At 36.2% G+C, this 20,006-nt stretch overlaps 1 protein-coding gene across 1 annotated transcript in view; it reads left to right on the top strand.

The window, feature by feature from the left end:
* Positions 1-20,006, top strand: part of EPSTI1 (epithelial stromal interaction 1 (breast)) — a 113,830-nt gene that overhangs the window by 72,074 nt on the left and 21,750 nt on the right. The window contains exons 9-10 of the mRNA XM_005853257.2: positions 2,785-2,817; positions 5,589-5,672. Of these exons, the coding sequence (XP_005853319.1) occupies positions 2,785-2,817; positions 5,589-5,672 (117 nt within the window). The remainder of the gene's footprint in view (positions 1-2,784; positions 2,818-5,588; positions 5,673-20,006) is intronic.

Raw genomic sequence — 20,006 nt, 5'->3', positions numbered from 1 at the left:
TTCCAGATTGGAAATAGTTTTCCTTCAGAATTTTGAAGGCATTGCTCTTCTAACCTTGAGTATTAGTTCTTGGGAACTCCAAGGCTATCTGAATATCAGTCCTTATAAGCGGGCTTTCCCCTACTTTCCCTGGAAATACTTTAATATCTTTTTTTTCTGGTATTCTGCAATTTCATACTGATATGTCTTAGCGCAGGATCATTTTTATTCCTTTTAGAGAATAAAGGAAACTCATTTCTAGTTCTAAACGATTTTCTTGTGTTATTTCTTTGATTTATTTATCTTCATTTTCTCTTAATGGAATTTTTATTATTCAAAACCTAGGCCTCCTAGATTTATCTTCTAACATTTTGTAAAAAATATCTTTCTCCTCTAATTTATCTTTGACTAATCCCTCCTCCTCTTCTTGGCATATTGAGTTAGAAAAACCCCAGTTCTTTCTCTTCCTTGTGTCTCCTTTGCTCTTACACCACCACACGCTCAACGCTTCTGACCCCAGACGTGTAGATTTTATCTCTCACAGTAAGCAATGCTGGGACACCAGCTAGGTGGCCTACAATTAAACTCAACTGTGGCACTACCTACCTGGATATAGTGTCAGCTCCCACAGGTTAAGGGCTCAGTCCTACAAGCCTGCCTCCCCTTCAGGTGCCAGTTGCAACTAGTAGGTCCCCAGGTTCCTCACAACTCTGGTCCAGCATGGCTACAAATGGGAGGTTCCTTGGGCTTGCTTAATTTGCTACTGCAGCTTGCAGAACTCTGGGTAACACATTGTCCTGCTAATTAAGAATATAATAAAAATAAACAGCCCGATGAAGAGATACATAGGAAAGGTCTGGGAGGGTCCTAAACACAGGATCTTCGGTCCTCATGGCGTTGGGGTGTGGCTACCCTCCTGGTATATGGATATGTTCGCCTACCTAGAAGTGCCCCAAATCCCCGTGCTTTTGAGATTTTTAGAGAGGCTTCCCCACATAGGCATTCCCAATTTAGTAGCTCCATATCCAGCTCCTCTGCCGTCTCTTAAGGACAGGGGGAGGTGGGACTGAAGATTCCAAGCTTCTAATTATGGCTTGGTTTCTCTGGTGACCAGCCTCCATCCGGGAGCCCTCCCAGAGTTGCCTCATTAGAACAAAAGATGCTCCTACTGCTCTTATCACTTAGAAAACTATAATGATTTTAGGAGCTCTGTTTAAGAAATTTGGAGCAGATATAAGAAAATACAAGTGAGATAAGAAAAAATATATTATCTTCTAAATATTTTACTGGTTTGTCTTTTGTGGAGGGAGAGGAGATATTTTTAATTGCCAAGAGCTTCTTTTTTCTGCATTGCTATTTAAAAATAATATTTTCTTGTTTCATGGATAAAATATCCACTTTCTGCCTCTCAGAGGAAAGTGCAGAGAGCATGAGAGGCTCACTGCTCAGTATGCTGGATTTCACAGAATCATTTCATTCTCAACGGGATATCTGACCACTGCTGCCTCTGTTCCAGGCCTGCCTTGCTTAGTTTATGCAGAGAATGCACTTTTGATTTCCTGTCAGGATTGGGATTGTTAGTACATGAATTTTCAGGTGGGAGCAGGCATAGGCATCTTCCCAGCATCCTTCAACCTTCCCTAATAACTGGTCCAGATACTGGCTCCTCACATTGATCTATGGAGAAGACTGGCTCCTTATGGGTGTCCTCTATCCCCGGCCAGCAAGTCTTCAGGCATGCTCTCTTCCTCTCTTAGTCACTTACCATTTCTCCATCTACTCTGTCTTTATAGATTGTTGTCTGGGAATACAGCTGTCTCTCAGTTTTTAAAGATAGAGTTTGTTTGTTTTATTTCCTCTTCTGTTTAGGGTAATTTTTGAGAGAAGAAAGGAGCATAAACATTTTTATTCCACCGTCTTGAAACAGGAATTTAATGCTTGTCATGGGGTGAATTGTGTCCTCCTCACCCCCAAATTTAAATTTAAAACCTCCAGAACCTCAGAATGTGACATAATTTGGATATTGGGCCTTTACAGTGGTAATCAAGTAAAAGTGAGGTCATGAGGGTGGGTTCTAATTCAATAGTAGAGGTGTCCTTATAAAGGGGGAAATTTGGCCACGGAGATGGACACAGAGGGAAGATGATGTAAAGGACACAGGGAGAAGACACATCTCCAAGCCAAAGGGAGAGGCCTAGATCCTTACCTCATGCAACCAACCTTGCAGATACCTTGATTTTGGACTTCCAGCCTCTACAACTGTGAGACACCAAATTTTTATTGTTTAAGCCACCCAGACTATGATACTTTGTTATGGCAGCCCTAGAAAACCAATACAATGTTATTTTCCATTTGTTCAAATTTCCTTCCCCCCACTTAGTCTTATTCTAATTCACTCTTTAAGACACAACTTAGTGTCATCTACTTTGAGAAGGTGCCCTTGATCCAGTTTAATTAAATGTCCTTCTTTATAGCTTCCTCTTTTACAATACTTATCGTGATGTACTATAATGATTGATCTTGTCTGACTTCCACCTTGAGGTCTGGGATTATGTCTTAACCATAGTGCTTGCACATACGAGGGTTAAATATTGTTTACTGAATACCTATATTATAAGCATAGCTTTGGGAGAGGATGAGTCAAACTGTGTATTGTAGTTGAGTAACAAAATTTTAAGTTTTAATATTACGTAAATTCATATTTAATGTTAGAAAAATATCTGAATACAATGATATAGAAATTTCTGGGATTTAAAACTAAGAAAAATAGTGATCAAAACTGATTCCTCCCTTGTTTTTGAACAGAAACTTCCTGTCCTGCCTAGGGATCACAGCTGGGTAAGCATGCATGAGGATTACAAGTAACTTTGAAGTCTTCATAGTTAAGGTGCCAGGTGACTTCCCAGTTTTAAATGACACTTTATGTGTCTAACCATTTTTTTTTTCTGAATCCAAAACCAGGAGCCATATTCTGGTAAATGAACAAGTGGTTAAGTGTGTTTTTTTGTTTATTTTAAATATATTTTTATTGATTTTTGAAGGGAGAGGAAGGGGGAGGGATAGAGAGAGAGAAACATCAATGAAAGAGGAACATCATGCATTGGCTGCCTCCTGAGTGCACCCCTACTGGGGATTGAGCACACAACCTGGGGAATGTGCCCTGGCCGGAAATCAAACTGGCAACCTCTTATCGATGCTCAACCACTGAGCCACACCAGCTGGGCATCAAGTGGTTAAGTTTAAAAGGAAGGTATACAAACAGAATTTAAGTTTCCCACTCAAATCATAATATCTGTTTTAACTAAATATTTTACTCCTTCTTTTAATCTCTTGAGTAGATGTACTCCCTTACCCCTCCCCCCAGCCCTTTTAGGTTTTCTGTGGAATATTTGTGATGAAGACTAGCTTTCTCTAAAAAGAAGAACCACTCCCACCTTCTGTCTTATCACAGTCCCCTTGTATTTAGGAGATATACAAGAGAAAGTCATAGGATGTTTGCCCATCTAATGTTGCAGGGTTTGCATATATATACAAGGGCTTTCTGAACACATCCAGAGCTCCACTATTCTAATTAGTAGTGTTTTAGATGATACAATCCCTCTCTGGCAAGTATGTCTTCTTATTTGATACAATATGGGTTCTATAGTGACAGAAATGGGGGAATGAATTAAGAAGTGCTTGAGGCCGAAACCGGTTTGGCTCAGTGGATAGAGCGTCGGCCTGTGGACTGAAGGGTCCCAGGTTCCATTCCGGTCAAGGGCATGTACCTGGGTTGCGGGCACATCCCCAGTGGGAGATGTGCAGGAGGCAGCTGATCGATGTTTCTCTCTCATCGATGTTTCTGACTCTCTATCTCTCTCCCTTCCTCTCTGTAAAAAATCAATAAAATATATTTAAAAAAAAGTGCTTGAGAAAAATTATAGTAAGAGGAAAGAGGGGCCCAGCCTACATAAGCTTTATGGATTGTTAGTCCAAAGAACAAGTCCTGAAATATGCAGCCGGCTGCCATGATGCTGCTGGTGCTTTTATGAGAAAAATGAAATTTCATGCACATTAGCTTACCAGGCTGGCCTCTCTGACTTACAGAGGCTGGACTACAAATCAGTGTGTGAGAGAGAAAGTATATGACCAGTGAACAGACAGAATACTTGATATCTCATAACTTCCAGAGTATATGGTCTCTATGCCAGTGTGTGGAAGCCTGACATGGTGGGTCAGTGGGACTAAAGACATCCTGCTGTGTGTGCTGGCTCTTCTAAGGCTCCCCAGGGGGTCCTAATTCAGCCAGATTTATGACTTCTGTGCTCCTTAACAGGCCTTGTTTTTCTGCTCAGAAATAGAAATATGCTTCAGGTACAGACTGGGGATGCAAAGACTTAGAAAGAAATGCATCTCTGGAATCCTGTGGTAGCAGTTACCAGTTGACAGGCTTTTTAACAGGATCCATTAATGAGCAGTAGACATGTCAGTGCTTCTAAACTCAGTGTCACTATTGCTTGTCTCTGATATTAACTAATCAGCTGGTTGGAATATTCTTGAAAAATATTTAACTTTCCTCTATTTCAAAGCCTTCTCATTAGAAAAAATGTACACTATGTCGACTATCTCTGTGGGGATGTATGTATATATGTATGTATGTATTTATTTTGCATGGGGTAATTTTGAGAAATAGAAGTTTAGTTTGAGCTGAGGAAAGTCATAGGGAATAGGCTAGAGAGGATAATTGGAAGCCATCTGATCGTAACATGAATGCCAGACCAAAGAGGTTAGACAGCCGTGAGTTATAAGTCTCTTAAAGGGGTAATATTTACTTTTGACCGTGACTAAGAATTCGACAAGAAGGCTGTGCCCCAACCTCTGTTGCTCAAAAAGAAAAATGGTCCCTTATCTTTGCATCTAGTTACATTTCATGGTGGACAATTTCTCTCTTTTTTTCATTCCCTTAGTAGTAGCAGTTTTCAGGAAAAGTGGCCCAACACAGTTCTTGGTTAGCAGTTCTAAAGAAGCAATACAGATTTTTTTTTTTTCTGCAACAACTTCTTCTCCCTCAACTTTCTAACAGGAAGGTGTTAGCATCATTCACTTTCACAAAAGTGTTCTCAATGATTTATTAGCTGAGTTTCACAACTGTTCATTAAGAAAGCGAATTTGCCATTTTGAAACTTTAAATAAATTATTTTCTTTTACATTCTTTTTCTATCTCCCTTTCACCCTGCAACTTTCTTTTTTAAAATTTTCATTAAATTTATTGGGGTGACATTGGTTAAAAAGGTTATGTAGGTTTCAAGTGTAGATTTCTATCTTACATCATCTATATATTGCATTGTGTGCCCACCACCTAAAGTCAAATTTGAGGGGATATTTTTAAAACCCAAATTAAACAAGTATTTAGATCGTATTATAAAATGTGCTTATCCTAGCATTTTTTTTATATATCCCAAGGGACATCTTCAGACACATGCATAAATAATTCAATAGTTAAGTCTGTATGAAGAGTTTGCTGTATGCTTAGTACAGAGGTTGAGTTATTAACACCAGATCCATGGTAGGCAGACTAGTATATTGTGGCGATGCTTTTTCCTCTGAATTTCCCCCCTATATCTTTACAGGCCAGAAGACAGGCTTATAAGGATTCTCTAAAGGAAGAAGAAAATAAAAAACTACAGAGGATGAAGGAAGAACAACACCAGAAGGTATTCCCAAGACCCTACTGGTCATTGCTAATTATTATTTACTTCTGACAATAGATCATTTCAAAGGGTTTCTGAACAGAAATATTTATATACATGAAAATCTTGAAAAATAACACAATCATTAATACTGAAAGGTGGATGTGGGGATGTTTTAAGAGTATGGTGGTGTGGTGGTGTGGTGGCTAATTCTAGTAAAAACTATCAGGATACTTTATCTCACAGGGCTACAGTGTGTCTGCTATAATTGGTACCAGCAGTTCATGGAGATGATGGAACACTTGTGAAATTCTCACTTACAGAACATAACCAATGACACTGACATTTAAAAAAAATGCGTTTAGAAAGAGAGGAAAGGGGGGAGAGAAAACAACAACAACATCAGTGTGAGAGAGAAACATTGATCTGCATGCGCCCTAACTGGGGATCAAACTCACAACCTAGATATGTGGCCTGACTAGAAATTGAACCTGGAACCTTTTGCTGTATGGGATGACACTCTAACCTACTGAACTACACTAGCCAGGGCAATACTGACAGTTTTTAAACCGAAGATATACATATGGTATTACAAATAGTGTCCAGATAATATTGTAATGCACAACAGAGTGGGTATACACATTCATGAAAATGGCTTGAATATTCACTTAAAATGCACATATAATAAAACATAAAGATACTCTACACATGTATACAAATATGTGAGGCAGTCCAAAATTTTTGAGCCATAGGAATAAAGTGCAATGAATGCAGAAATTCCTAAGAAGAGTGCTGGAAAGGGCAATCCTTATTAGAATATGAAATCTCTGGCATGGTCACTGGAAACATTCAGTGTTCGGACTTGATGGTCAAACCTGCCTTTGATACATAGTCTTTGATAGGGCCAGCAGCTCCTCAGCATGGGCTCAGAAGGATGGGGAATACCAGTGGTGAGCTCCAAGGTGCCACTGCATTCCAGATCCTTTAAAAAAGCAAAATAAATTATTCAGCTAGTTGGAGACCATTATCTTCCCCATAATTCTTATTTTCCAACTTTTATTCTTACCATATTGGTGATTGGTATATCCTATCACTTCTTCCAGGATATCTCTCAAATCCATTTCTTCAATTATACAATGAACTTGGATTCCTATTTTGATTTCCTTGATTTGGTTTAATTTGTTTCCATCCTTGTATCTTTACCACATAAAGTAATTTATTATAGTAATTGTGTGTGAAAATCACATTTTGAAATAGACTATATGTACTAATTATTGTTGCTATAATTTGACTCCTTCCAACAGTGATCAATCCCTTACTCATTCGGTTTCACCCACCTCTTTTGTGCCACTGACCTCTTTTGTGCATGGTATGCAGTAATTAAATTGTTGAAAGAATAATGTAAATTGTAAATTTAGCTTCTATATAAGGTATGAAGAAACCATAAAACTTTTTTATTCCCTGATGTTTTTTTAAAAAACACAAACATATTTTTCTTTTGACAAAGGTCATATTGAAATGCACAATAAAATAAGCAACATTATAGTAATACTAGAGGCCCAGTGCACAGATTCATGCACCCAAGGAGTCCCTTGGCCTGGCCTGCAGGGATTGGGTCGAAACCAACTCTCTGACATCCCCTGAGGGGTCCTAGATTGTGAGAGGGCAGTTCTCAGGTGATGCGCCCTGGAATTGGGCTCTGTCCTCTCTGGTTCCGAGAGCATCACCCAAGAACTGCAGCTGCCAAGTCACTGCAACTCAGCAGCTCCTGCGTTGAGCATCTGTCCCCTGTTGGTCAGTGCACGTAATAGCTACCGGTCGGCTGGTCTCTTCGGCTTTTATATATATAGATATAAATTCTAGTAGTTAGCAAGTGAAAGCTAACTAATATTTTCAATGTCTGTCAAGTGATACAAAAGTGTTCATCTGTTTCTGTGATCTTTTAACTTAGTAACAAGTTCTGAAGTTGGAACAGAGGAGAGTGTTATAAAGTCAGTGTACATATTATTTATTTTAAAGTAACTTCTAGTGAATTTTAAATAGTGTTTTTTATACAGCTTGGTGTATATTTTTGGAATGTGAAAACCATTAAAAATAGAACATTTTATAAAGAGAATGCTCAACAGATTAGAAAATTAGATCTGGGATTTAATTTTCAGGTTGAACAATTATTTTAAACAGTAAAAATTAAACTTTTTATTTCTTAATCTTGTTTTTTCTTCTGGAGTTAGACAAATATTGATACATACATATTTTTCTGGTTATTGATTGAACATATATTTTTCTTTGACATAAACTGTTTCTTTACTTACTGTTGCTTTCAGTAAAATGAATAATGTTAGCACATAGATAATTCCATCATTAGGGATTTAAATAACAGTAGAATGCATAAGGGTATTCATCATATTTTTGTTCAATCTGTTGTTAAAAAATGTTCACTAAAGGTGTTCCCTGATTGGTACAATCTGTCATTCCTTATCACATCAATGATTTAGCTTAAGAAATTATGAAAAATCATGTCTATGGTAAGAAGATATAGAAAACAACACATTTATATCATTGCATCTATTCATTTGTCTGTTCATCCCATTCATTTAACAAATATTTATTGAATACCTGCTCTGGAGTAACTTGTAAATAGATCATCTAGGGTAAGTTGAGGTTATAGCACATTTATTTGGTTCTCTATGTCCCTTACTTTCACATTTTCCCATTACTCTAATCTCTGGGGACAGTAGGTTCTTTCTTAAGCTTATATGTGATTAAGTTGCCTCTTCTAGAAATTTATTTATAATTCCCCTTTTCCCTCTATACCTTCAACATATTTTTATCCACTGACTGATACTTGTATTTTTCTAACTAATATGCTCACTCTTGCTATTTTAAAATGAAGAAACCAACAAACCCCTTTCTTGATTCTGTTATCCTCACATACGTATATCACCTATTCTATTTTCACCAAAGTAATAAAAATAAAGACAAAGGCAATCTTACTGTAATCGTATCTTTATTACCTACTTCATCCTTAATTCTTTATGTTCTGGTTTATATTCAGTGAAAAATCTGGTTCATATTCTTACTAGAACAACTCTCTAAAGATAAAATCCCTTCTGAACATTCAATTCAGTGGACTTTTCGGACTCCCTATAACTCTGTAACAGTATCTAACACCACTTTAAAGCTTTCCTTTTCTGGCTTTTTATACTGCATTATTTTGATTGAATCACCTCAGAATAATCTATTTCTGTATTCATTCACCTATCCATCCATTCATTCATTCTATCGACAAACATATATTGAACTCCCATTATATGTGCTGAGCCTTGTGTAGGATGCTAGAGCTTCAATTAAGAACAGATAGTCTCCATATACAAAAATTAACTCAAAATGGATCAAAGACCTAATTATAAGACCTGAAACAATCCTATATAATAAAACCCTAATATGCAAATCAACCGAAAGACAGGAAGGTGGGCATAATGACCAGTTGCTGTGATGTGCACTGACCACCAAGAGGGAGGTGATCTGCGGCAGTGATTGGGGACAGGGCCAGCCAGGGGCAGCGCCAGGCCGCCAGGGGCGCCCCCTATCACCCCGCCCACCGGTTGCCCCAAAGATGGCCCTGATCCCCATCCAGGCCTAGTGACCCTACCCTATATATTGGGAACAGTCTCTTAGATTTAAAAATTAAAACCTGACAAGGCTATTCTAACACTGAAAAAACAGGATGATGCAGTGATGACATGCATGGACTCTGGCTTGCACATTTTGTGGTCAGCCCTTATTCTGACACTTATAACTGTGTGACAAAGCCAGTTACCTAATTTCTCTCTGCTTCAGTTTTTCCACCCATAGGATGGGGAAAATGGTACTACTGCCTCAGAAGAATCATGTTATGTACTACTTTTTATAATCAGGGCAAAAAAATGTAGCTGCCCTTACAACAGCAAGATGTCTTTCACCTGTATGTAAAGTATGGTCACTGGTGCATGCAGCATCCCGGATTGTGAGAGGGATGTCCGACTGCTGGTTAGCACATGCCGGGCTGAGGAATCCCTCCCAACCCCCGGGTTCGTGCAGTTCTGCCCTCTAGTAAACTATATAAAAGAAAACATAGGTATTAAACTTATAAACCTTGGTTGTAGAGATTTTATGAATTTGACCCTAAAGGCAAGGGAAATAAAGGCAAAAATAAATGAATGGGATTATATCAAACTAAAAAGCTTCTACACAGCAAAAGAAACTACCAACAAAATAAAAAGGCAACCAACCAAATAGGAGAAGATATTTGCAAACAACAGCTCTGAAAAGGGGTTCAATATCCAAAATATAGGGTGGGGCAAAAGTAGATTTTGTATGCAAATAATACAATAATAATACAAGAATAAATTCTGTGTTTTGCATATTCAGAATTGTAAACCTACACCCTGCCACACCCTGTATATAAAGAACACATACAACTCAATACCAAACAAACAGATGGCTTGAGAACTTTGAACAGACACTTCTCCCAAGAAGACATACAAATGGCCAACAGATATATGAAAATATGCTCAACTTCACTAACTATTAGGGAAATGCTAATCAAAAACTACAATGAAATACAACCTCACACCTGTTAGAATGGCTGTTATTAACAAGCAAGTAATAAGTGTTGGAAAGGTCTAATAAACTACCTAACACTACAACGAAAAAGAATTAGAAAGAGAGCAACAAGAAAGCCCAGAGTAAGTAGAAGGAAAGAAATAATAAAGATCAGAGTAGAAATACTTTACATGGAAACAAAAATAACACAAGCCCAGTTGGTGTTGCTCACTGGTTGAGCATCGACCTATGAAACAGGAGGTCATGGTTTGATTCCCAGTCAGGGCACATGCCTGGGTTAGGCTCGATCCCCAGTGGGAGGCATGGAGGAGGCAGTTGATCAATAATTCTCTCTCATCATTGATATTTCTACTTCTCTCTCTCTTCTTCCTCTCGGAAATCAACAAAAATATATTTTAAAAATAAATACAAAAGATCAATAAATCCAAGAGCTGGTTCTTTGAAAAGATAAAATTGATGAACCTTTAACCAGATCCATCAAGAAAAAGAGAGAGGACCCAAATAAATAAAATTAGAAATGAAATAGGTGAGGTTACACCTGACAGCACAGAAATACAAAGGCTTCTAAGAAAATACTTTGAATTACTATATGCCAATAAGCTGGACAACCTGGATGAAATTGACAAATTCCTAGAAAAATACAATCTTCCAAAACTGAATCAGGAAGAACCAGAAAGCCTGAATAGGCCAATAAAAATTGATGAAATTGAAGCAGTAATTAAAAAACAAACAAACCTCCCAGCAAACAAAAGTCCTGGTCCAGATGGCTTCATGAGGGAGTTTTACCAAGCATTCAAATAACTAACACCTATCCTCCTCAAACTATTCCAAAAAATCCAAGAAAAAGGAATACTTCCAAGATATTTTCACAAATCCAGTATTATACTAATCCCAAAACCAGATTATTGCAGGTCAATATTCCTGACTAACCCAGATGCTAAAATCCTCAACAAAATATATTAAAAAGGCCATGTTCCATGACCAAGTGGGATTTACTCCAGGAATGAAAGGCTGGTATAATATTCCCAAATCAATAAATATGATACATCACATAAATAAATTGAAAGACAAAAATCATATGATCATATTAATAGATACAGAAAAAACATTTGACAAAATCCAACACACATTTTAAATTAAAACTCTCAGCAAAGTGGGAATAGAGGGGTCATACCTCAACATAATAAAGGTCATCTATGACAATCCTACAGCCAACATCATACTCAATGGGCAAAAACTAAGACCATTTCCCCTAAGAACAGGAACAAGATACTGATGTCTGCTTTCACCACTCTTTTTCAACATAGTACTGGAAATCCACAGTGATCAGACAAGAAGAAAAAATAAAAGGCATCCAAATTAGAAAGGAGAAGTAAAACTGTCATTATTCATAGATGACATGATATTATACATATAAAACCCTAAAGACTCCACCAAAAATCTACTAGATTTAATAAATGAATTTGGCAATGGAGCAGGATACAAAATTAACACCATTTTTATACACCAATAACAATCTTTCAGGAAGAGAAACTTAAAAAATCTCATTTACCACTGCAACAAAAGTTAAGATACTTAGGAATAAAATTAAACAAGGAGCTAAAAGCCCTTTATTAGGAAAACTACAGAAGGTTGAAAAAGAGGTAGAAGATATAAACAAGTGGAGGAATATACCATGATCATTGATTGTTAGAATTAACATCATTAAAATGTCCATACTGTCCAAAATAATTTATAGATTCAATGCAATCCTATTAAAATACCAATGGCATATTTCAGATATCTAGAACAAATACTTCAAAAACTTATATGGAACCAAAAAAAAAAGACTGAATAGCTGCAGCAATCTTGAGAAATAAGAACAAAATACCAGATATCAAGCTATACTACAAAGCCACTGTACTCAAAATAGCCTGGTATTGGCACAAGAACAGGCATATTGATCAATGGAACAGAACAGAGACCCCAGAAATTGACCCAAGCCATTACGCTCAATTAATATTTGACAATGGAGGCAAGAGCATACCATGTAGTAAAGACAGTCCCTTCAATAAATGGTGTTGGGAAAATTGGCCAGATACCTGAGAAAAAAGAAACTAGACCACCAACTTACACCATACACAAAAATAAACTCAAAATAAATGAAAGACTTAAATGTAGGTCACAAAATCATAAAAATTTTAGAAGAAAACATGGAAAGCAAAATATCAGATATCTCATGTAGCAAAATTTTCTAAGACACATCACCCAGGGCAAGAGAAACAAAGGAAAAATAAACAAATGGGACTGCATCAAATTAAAAGGCTTCTGCACAGCAAAAAAAACCCAACAACAAACAAACCAAAAGAAAACACAAAAACAAAAACCACAAACAACAACAAAAAACAAAACAAAACAGCATCAAAATGAAAAGGGAACCCACTGTATGGGAGATCATATTTGGCAATGATACATCTGATAAGGGGTTAATTTTCAAAATATATAAAATACTCACACAATTCAACATAAGGAAGACAAACAAACAACCCAATTAATAAATGGGAAAAGGACCTGAATAGACACTTCTCCAAAGAGGACATACAGATGGCCAAGAGATATGAAAAAATGCTCAGCATCTCTAATTATCAAAGTGATCCAAATTATAACAACAATGAGATACCACCTCATACCTGCCAGAATGGCTATCATCAATAAATCAACAAACAACAAGAGCTGGTGAGGATGTGGTAAAAAAGGAACCTTAGTACACTGTCGGTAAGAATGCAGACTGGTACAAGCATTATGGAAAAGTATAGATTTTCTTAAAAAAAATGGAATTGCCATTTGACCCAATCATCCCACTTCTGGGAATATATCATAAGAATCCTGAAACACCAATCAGAAAGAATAAATGCACACCTATGTTCATATCAGTGCAATTTACAATAGCTAAGATCTGGAAACTGCCCAAGTGCCCATCAGTAGATGAGTGGATAAAAAAACCATGATACTTTTACACAATGGATTACTATGCAGCTGTAAAAAAGAAGGATCTCTTACCCTTTGAGACAACATGGAGGGACCTGGAGCATATTATGCTAAGTGAAATAAGCCAGTTACTGAAAGACAAGTGTCACATGATCTCACTTATATGTGGAATCTAATGAACAAAATAAACTGATGAACAAAATAGATTCAGAGACATTAAAGCATGGAACAGACTGTGTTTCAGTCTGTTTCAGAGGGAAAGGGTTGGGGAGGGGGGCAGGGAGAGATTAACTAAAGAACCTGTATGCATAACCCATGAACAGACACTAGTGCAGTGAAGGCCTAGGGAGGGTGCAGGAGTGAGGTAGAGGGGGTCAATGGGGAGGCGGGAGAGGGACATCTGTAATACTTTCAACAATAAAGATAAATTTAAAAAATAAGAAAGACAAGTGTTGGAGAGGTTGTGGAGAAAAGGGAGCCCTCATTCACTGCTGGTTGGAATATAAACTGGTACAGAATAGAGTTACTGGAATAAGAATAGATTTGCTGCCCTGGCCAGTGTTGATCAGGGTTAGAGCATAAGCCCATGAACTGAGGGGTCTCGGATTCAATTCCAAGTCAAGGGCAGGTACCTGGGTTGCACATTCCATCCCAGGCCCCTATTGGGGCTTGTGCAGGAGGCAACCAATAGATATGTCTCTCTCGCATCAATGTTTCTCTCTCTATATCTATCTATCTCTCTGTCTCTCTCTCTTCCACTCTCTCTAAAAAACAAACAAACAAACAAACAAACAAACAAAAACAATGGAAAAATATCCTAGGGTGAGGATTAACAACAACAAAAGAATAGAGTTACCATATGACCCAGCAATCCCTCTTCTGGGTATCTACTGAAAAATTTGAAAACATTTATTTGCAAAGATATATGCACCCCTATGTTCATTGCAGCATTATTTACTGTGGCCAAGACATGGAGACAACAAAAGTGTCCTTCACTAGACAATTGGATAAAGAAGATGTAGTTCATATATAATGAAATACTACTCAGCCATAAGGAAAGATTAAATACTGCCATTTGTAACAACATAGGTGGATCTTGAGAATAACATGCTAAATGAAATAAGTCAGACAAAAAAGTTAGGAACCATATGATTTCACTCATATGTAGGATATAAAACTGAAAGCAACAAATGAACAAACAAGAAAATTAAATAAACAAAAAGTCATAGACACAGATAATAAAGTGGTTACCAGAGGGAAAGGGGTTTGGGAGTTAGTGAAGGGTAAAGGGGGTCAAGTATATGGGAATAAAAGATGATTTGACTTTGGGTGGTGGGCATATAATGCAATATATAGAGCATATATCATAGAAATGTGCACTTAAAACCTATATAATCTTATTAACCAATGTCAGTCCAATAAATTTAATTAAAAAAAATAAAAACAAACAACCAGAATAGAGGAGGTTCCTGCCCTTCTGAAGTTTACTTTTTAATGGAGGATTGAGACAATTAAAAGGAGATGAAATAAAACATTGCACTTTTAATTTCATAGCAATTAATCACTTTGCAATAATTCTGCAAAAGAAATAAATTGTGTCTTGTGATAACTTTAGAGTAGTGTATAAAATATTGTAGGTTGCCTAGCTTTCTCCTAAAATCCTAATTTTTTCTTCATGTATCCACCTTAGTTAGCATGACCTGTGTTTCAGAGAAGACAGACACCACCCAAGTCCCAGGGATCCAATCCCATTGGAATTCCAGTTTCCTTGACTGTGATAGGTTCAGCCATGATAAGGGAAGTAATTCCAACCAATGAAACTTATTGGAAGCCTGCCCTTTCAGTACAAATTTTCATGAATATGAAATATACTACTTTTCCCATTTAAAGATTTTCAGCTGGATTTCTTTTTGTCTTTCTATTTTATCTGACTCTAGGATTTTCTCTGCTAGCTTATTTTATTAGAATGTATGTGACAATTTTTATTTCCATCACTTAATTTTAACTTCTCTGTGTCACTTGGCTTAAATAAAATTTCAAGTGACAAAAATGGCTGATTTTTTTTTACCTCATTTTACAGTCTCTTAATAGGTAAATTTTATAAAGTCTCATTTATTGTGACTACCAGTATATTTACACATATTCTTGCTACATAATTTACTTCTTAACTATGTATTTTGGTTTTTATTTTCTTGACTCCTTGAATTTTCTCTGTTCCATTTATTTTCTTTTGCTATTTTCTCTCACCTCACCTCCTCATGATAATAAATTTCAGTGTTTTTGTTTTTAATCTTGTATGACCTACTTAATCTTAAAATAAATATTTCCAGTTCCAGAAAATTTCTATTTTCTTTTTACATTTCTTCCTGTATATTGTCTCTGGTCCCCATTTCTGGGATAAGTATCAAATAGACTTTGGAAATTGTAGATCTGTTTTCTATATCTCTTCATTGTTTTTCTTACACTTCCTGTTTCCTTGGATTTTTCATTACATTCTGGGAGAAGCCTGTAGATAGATCATTCTGCTTACTAAATAATTTCATATATTCTCATTCATCTTATTTAGCACATGTATTGAATTTGTTTATTTACCATGATTGCTGATTTACTTTTTCATAGCAATGTTCTGCATTATGAGTTCAATATTCATCCTGATTTCTTTATTCATAGTAATTATACAGACATTACATTTTCTATTTACTATTTCCATTTTAAGTTTTATCTCTCATGGTTTTCTTTTTTGCTGTTGTTGTTGTTTTAATTTATCTTTATTGTTGAAATTATTACAATTATCCCCTTTGGGTTTTTTTTTCGATTGACCCCCTCCACTCCGCACCTGCCCCTCCCAAGCCTTCACCACCCTATTGTCTGTGTCCATGGGCTATGAATATGTGCATATAAGTTTCCTAGTTAATCTCTCCCCACCCTCCATGCCCTCTGAAATTTGTCAGTCTGTTCCATAGTTGCTTCTCTCTGGATCTATTTTGTTCATCCATTTATTTTGTTCGTTAGATTCCACATATGAGTGATAATCATGTTCTCGTGGTTTTCTTAAATGTTTGGTGATTCTTGGTTATTGTCTAATAGTTCTTTGGGCGTTCTGCTAAGTGAGGTATGCAAGAGCTTGTCTTCTGGATGTGGCAGCCTCTTGTTTTCCTGTAGTCACTAGGTTCCTGGGACATTGTCCTCTTTCTCTGAACACAGACATCCCTTCTCCATTCATTGTTCACCTTGTGGGCCATGTCAGTGCTATCTCACGTGTAGTGTAGAGTGAAGAGAGCCCACTGCTAAACTGCTTTCAATGAAGTTCTCCAGCTGATCATCTCAAAAACCACATCATTTGGAGCTCATTTGGAAGCACTGCTAACTCAGCAGCAGTTTATCCCACATATTTGTTTCTCCGTACAATTTGTCCTGTCTCCTTTCTATCTTTCAGGGATTAAAAAAAAACTTCTGGTAGGCGGATTCCACTCACTGGTTTTTGCATGGTTATTGATTTTTATATAGTCATTTGAAAAATATAAATAATCCAAAAAAATAAAAAATATTATAGAATTCATAACAAATTATTGTGAGGGCACCTTATGAAGAATGTGTGAAAAGCTGTAGTCTGAGACATTGTATTCAGAAAGATCATAATTTTAAATCCAATCAGTACTAAAAAAAGAAAAGGATTAAATATCCAGTCCAAGAATTTAGAACAGGAACAACAAACAGTTACTGAAGGAAGTAATTAAGATAAGAACAGAAATTAATAACAAAACTTCAAGAAACAGCTGTTATAAAAATCCAACAGTTTGTTTTTTGATAAGGTCAACAAAATGAGCAAGTCACTGGCAATTCTAATTAATAAGAGATTAATAAAAATGCAAAAACACAACATTAGAAATGAGGGACTGAAACCATAGATTTATAAAATATTTAACTCTATATGACTATAGATAATACTATGCTAACAAGTTAAATATGTGAATTAAGTAAATTATTTTATAAGAACATATAAAACTCTAAAATAACTCAAATAATTAAGATATATAAAAACAAATAAAATGCAAGTAATTTCTAAAGTTTTCTGAGAATTACGTTTCCCTAACAAGCTAAACTTGGGTCATTTTACAGTCAAGTTCATTGGAATTTACAAGGAACAGATTTTTTTCCTATGCTTTACAAATTGTTTTATGGGGAGGAAAAGACAAAATAATTTAGAATCAATATTATTTAGCTATCATCCCCATGATGTCACAACCAGATAAAGGGAGAAACTTATAGAGAATAACATAAAAAAATAATTAATGGTACTTTTCTCTTAATTTATCATAGTAAAGTAAGGTTTATTCTAGGAATGCAAAGATCACTAACTATATAACTTTTTATATCTTATCATTGCAGTAAGATAGGTCATGAGAGAAAAAAGTATTTGACTACCACTTTAATTGTAAAAAAAGATTTTGATAAATTTTAACCTGTACTATCAATTTAAAAAAACTAGTGAATTAGGAATAAAAACTTTTCTTAGCATTCATATAGTCTTCCAATCCAATAACCAACAGTGGACTCAGTGGTGAAGCTAGAACAGTGAACAACACAAGACTAACTGCAGCCCCTCCGCACAGCCAGTATTGTTCTGGAAATTCAAACTCTCAAAATTATTTGATGAAAAAACTCTTTTCAGCTAAAAAAAAATCTCTTAATATAAAATGGAACAAAGTTGAGGAAATGTTTTAGCCAACTTGATAAGATAAAAATTAAAAAGGAGCTTTTCTAGTTATTGGAACTAAGTATAGTTATCTATGGATGAGAGCCATTTGCTTGCACAATCCAAGAGAATCAACTGAAAAGTGATTAGAACAAATGGAGTTAAATAAGCAGGAGTTGGTTATAAAATATATATACAAAAATCAACAACTTTCTCACATATCAGCAAAAATTAATTAGACAATATAATGGGATAGAAAGATCTCATGAAAAAGCCACTATGTAAAAATTTGCCTAAAACAAAAGAAAACAAAACCCCTGAAGTTTTCTGCAATCCATGACTGTCAATTTGAATAAAGTAGAGATGGATGATGCACCAGAGTGGTAAGATTCAATATTGTAATTACTGCAGTTCTATCCAAATTAACTTGTGAGTTTAATGCAAATCCAATAAAAATTTCAATGGAATTTGAGGCAATTTGAAAAAAATCTTTCTACATTTCAACTGAGAGAATAATCATGAGATTATAAACAAGAGGCTTTTGAAAAATATGGATAATAATTTGTGTGTTTGCTGGGGCGAACAGACCTGACATGATTAGCTATTAAAGTATTTCACACTTCCCTGTACTGCTTCTGGTGAGAGGTGAACTGAAGGGCTTTTTGACAACATCAAATTCTGAAGCATTTCCTAAAAGTATTAGATCTTAAAGATGTATGTTTATTCTGAGGAAATAATGAGGTGTCACATAAGATGCATGTACAAGGTGGTTTATTTTTTAAAATGATAGTAAATGGAAAGTTTGAAACCATTTGGTCAGCAATAGAGGATTTAAAGATGACATGTGGAATATTGTGCAGCAATTAATGCCATGTTTTAGTGACATGGGAATATGCTCACCTATATTAAAATGAAAAAATAAAATAAAAATTCTGAGGGAGTTTGGAAATCTACCTCTTCTTACTGAACTGGTATAAATTACTTCATCTCTAAGCTTCATTTGTATGTCTGATAGTGATGTTATTACCTCATGACATCACTTCTAGGGTTATATGAGAGAAAGTATGTGGTATGTGTAGAATTTCTACTAATGCCTAGCACATGGTAGCTCTGTAGATATGACCTGAAGTGATGGTAAAGTATAATCTATGTGTATAAATTAAGACATAAAGGAAATTTGATGACATGTTAAAGAGCTTATCTCTGGGTAGAGAGTTTTTAATGAGTGATTACTGTTTTCTTTTATAGTTCTTATACTTTGCACATTTTCCATGATGAATGATTTTTATAAAAAAATAATTTCTTTAAATAAGAAAGTTAATAGGAGATATTTCTGGGTGCTATATATAGAGCTGTGTGATTCAATGATTGTTGAAGCTGGAACTCTACTTCCTTTTATATTGTAACTAGAGGCCCGATGCACGAAATTCATGCAAGGGGCTTGGCCCTCGCAGTTGTAGCGGTTTGCCTCATGATGAATGATTTTTATAAAAAAATAATTTCTTTAAATAAGAAAGTTAATAGGAGATATTTCTGGGTGCTATATATAGAGCTGTGTGATTCAATGATTGTTGAAGCTGGAACTCTACTTCCTTTTATATTGTAACTAGAGGCCCGATGCACGAAATTCATGCAAGGGGCTCGGCCCTCGCAGTTGTAGCGGCTTGCCTCAGCCCTCACAGCCCGGCTTCGTCCAGAAGGTCATCTGGATTGTCGTCCAGAAGGTTGTTTGGCCATCTGGCCTAATTAGCATTTTATGCTTTTATTATTATAGATGACAGAACTAACAATAATAAGAGGGAAGTATCCTATATAATAAAAGGCTAATATATAAATTGACCGAACAGCAGAATGACCCGTTGCTATGATGCGCACTAATCACCAGAGGGCAGACTCTCAACACAGGAGCTTCCCCCTGGTGATCAGTGTGTTCCCACAGGGGGAGCACCGCTCAGACAGAAGCCAGCCTCTCCTGCCCCCTGGGGGAGTGGGCCTAAGCCAGCAGGAGGACATCCCCCGAGGTGTCCTGGACCATGAGAGGGCGCAGGCCTGGCTGGGGACCCCTCTCCCCCAGGGCATGAATGTTGTGT

Source organism: Myotis brandtii, unplaced genomic scaffold, assembly GCF_000412655.1.
Source record: "Myotis brandtii unplaced genomic scaffold, ASM41265v1 scaffold102, whole genome shotgun sequence".
In the NCBI taxonomy this organism is placed as follows: Eukaryota; Metazoa; Chordata; class Mammalia; order Chiroptera; family Vespertilionidae; genus Myotis; species Myotis brandtii.
Note: the sequence above shows the minus strand (reverse complement) of the source record. Positions and strands in the feature narration are given on the sequence as shown.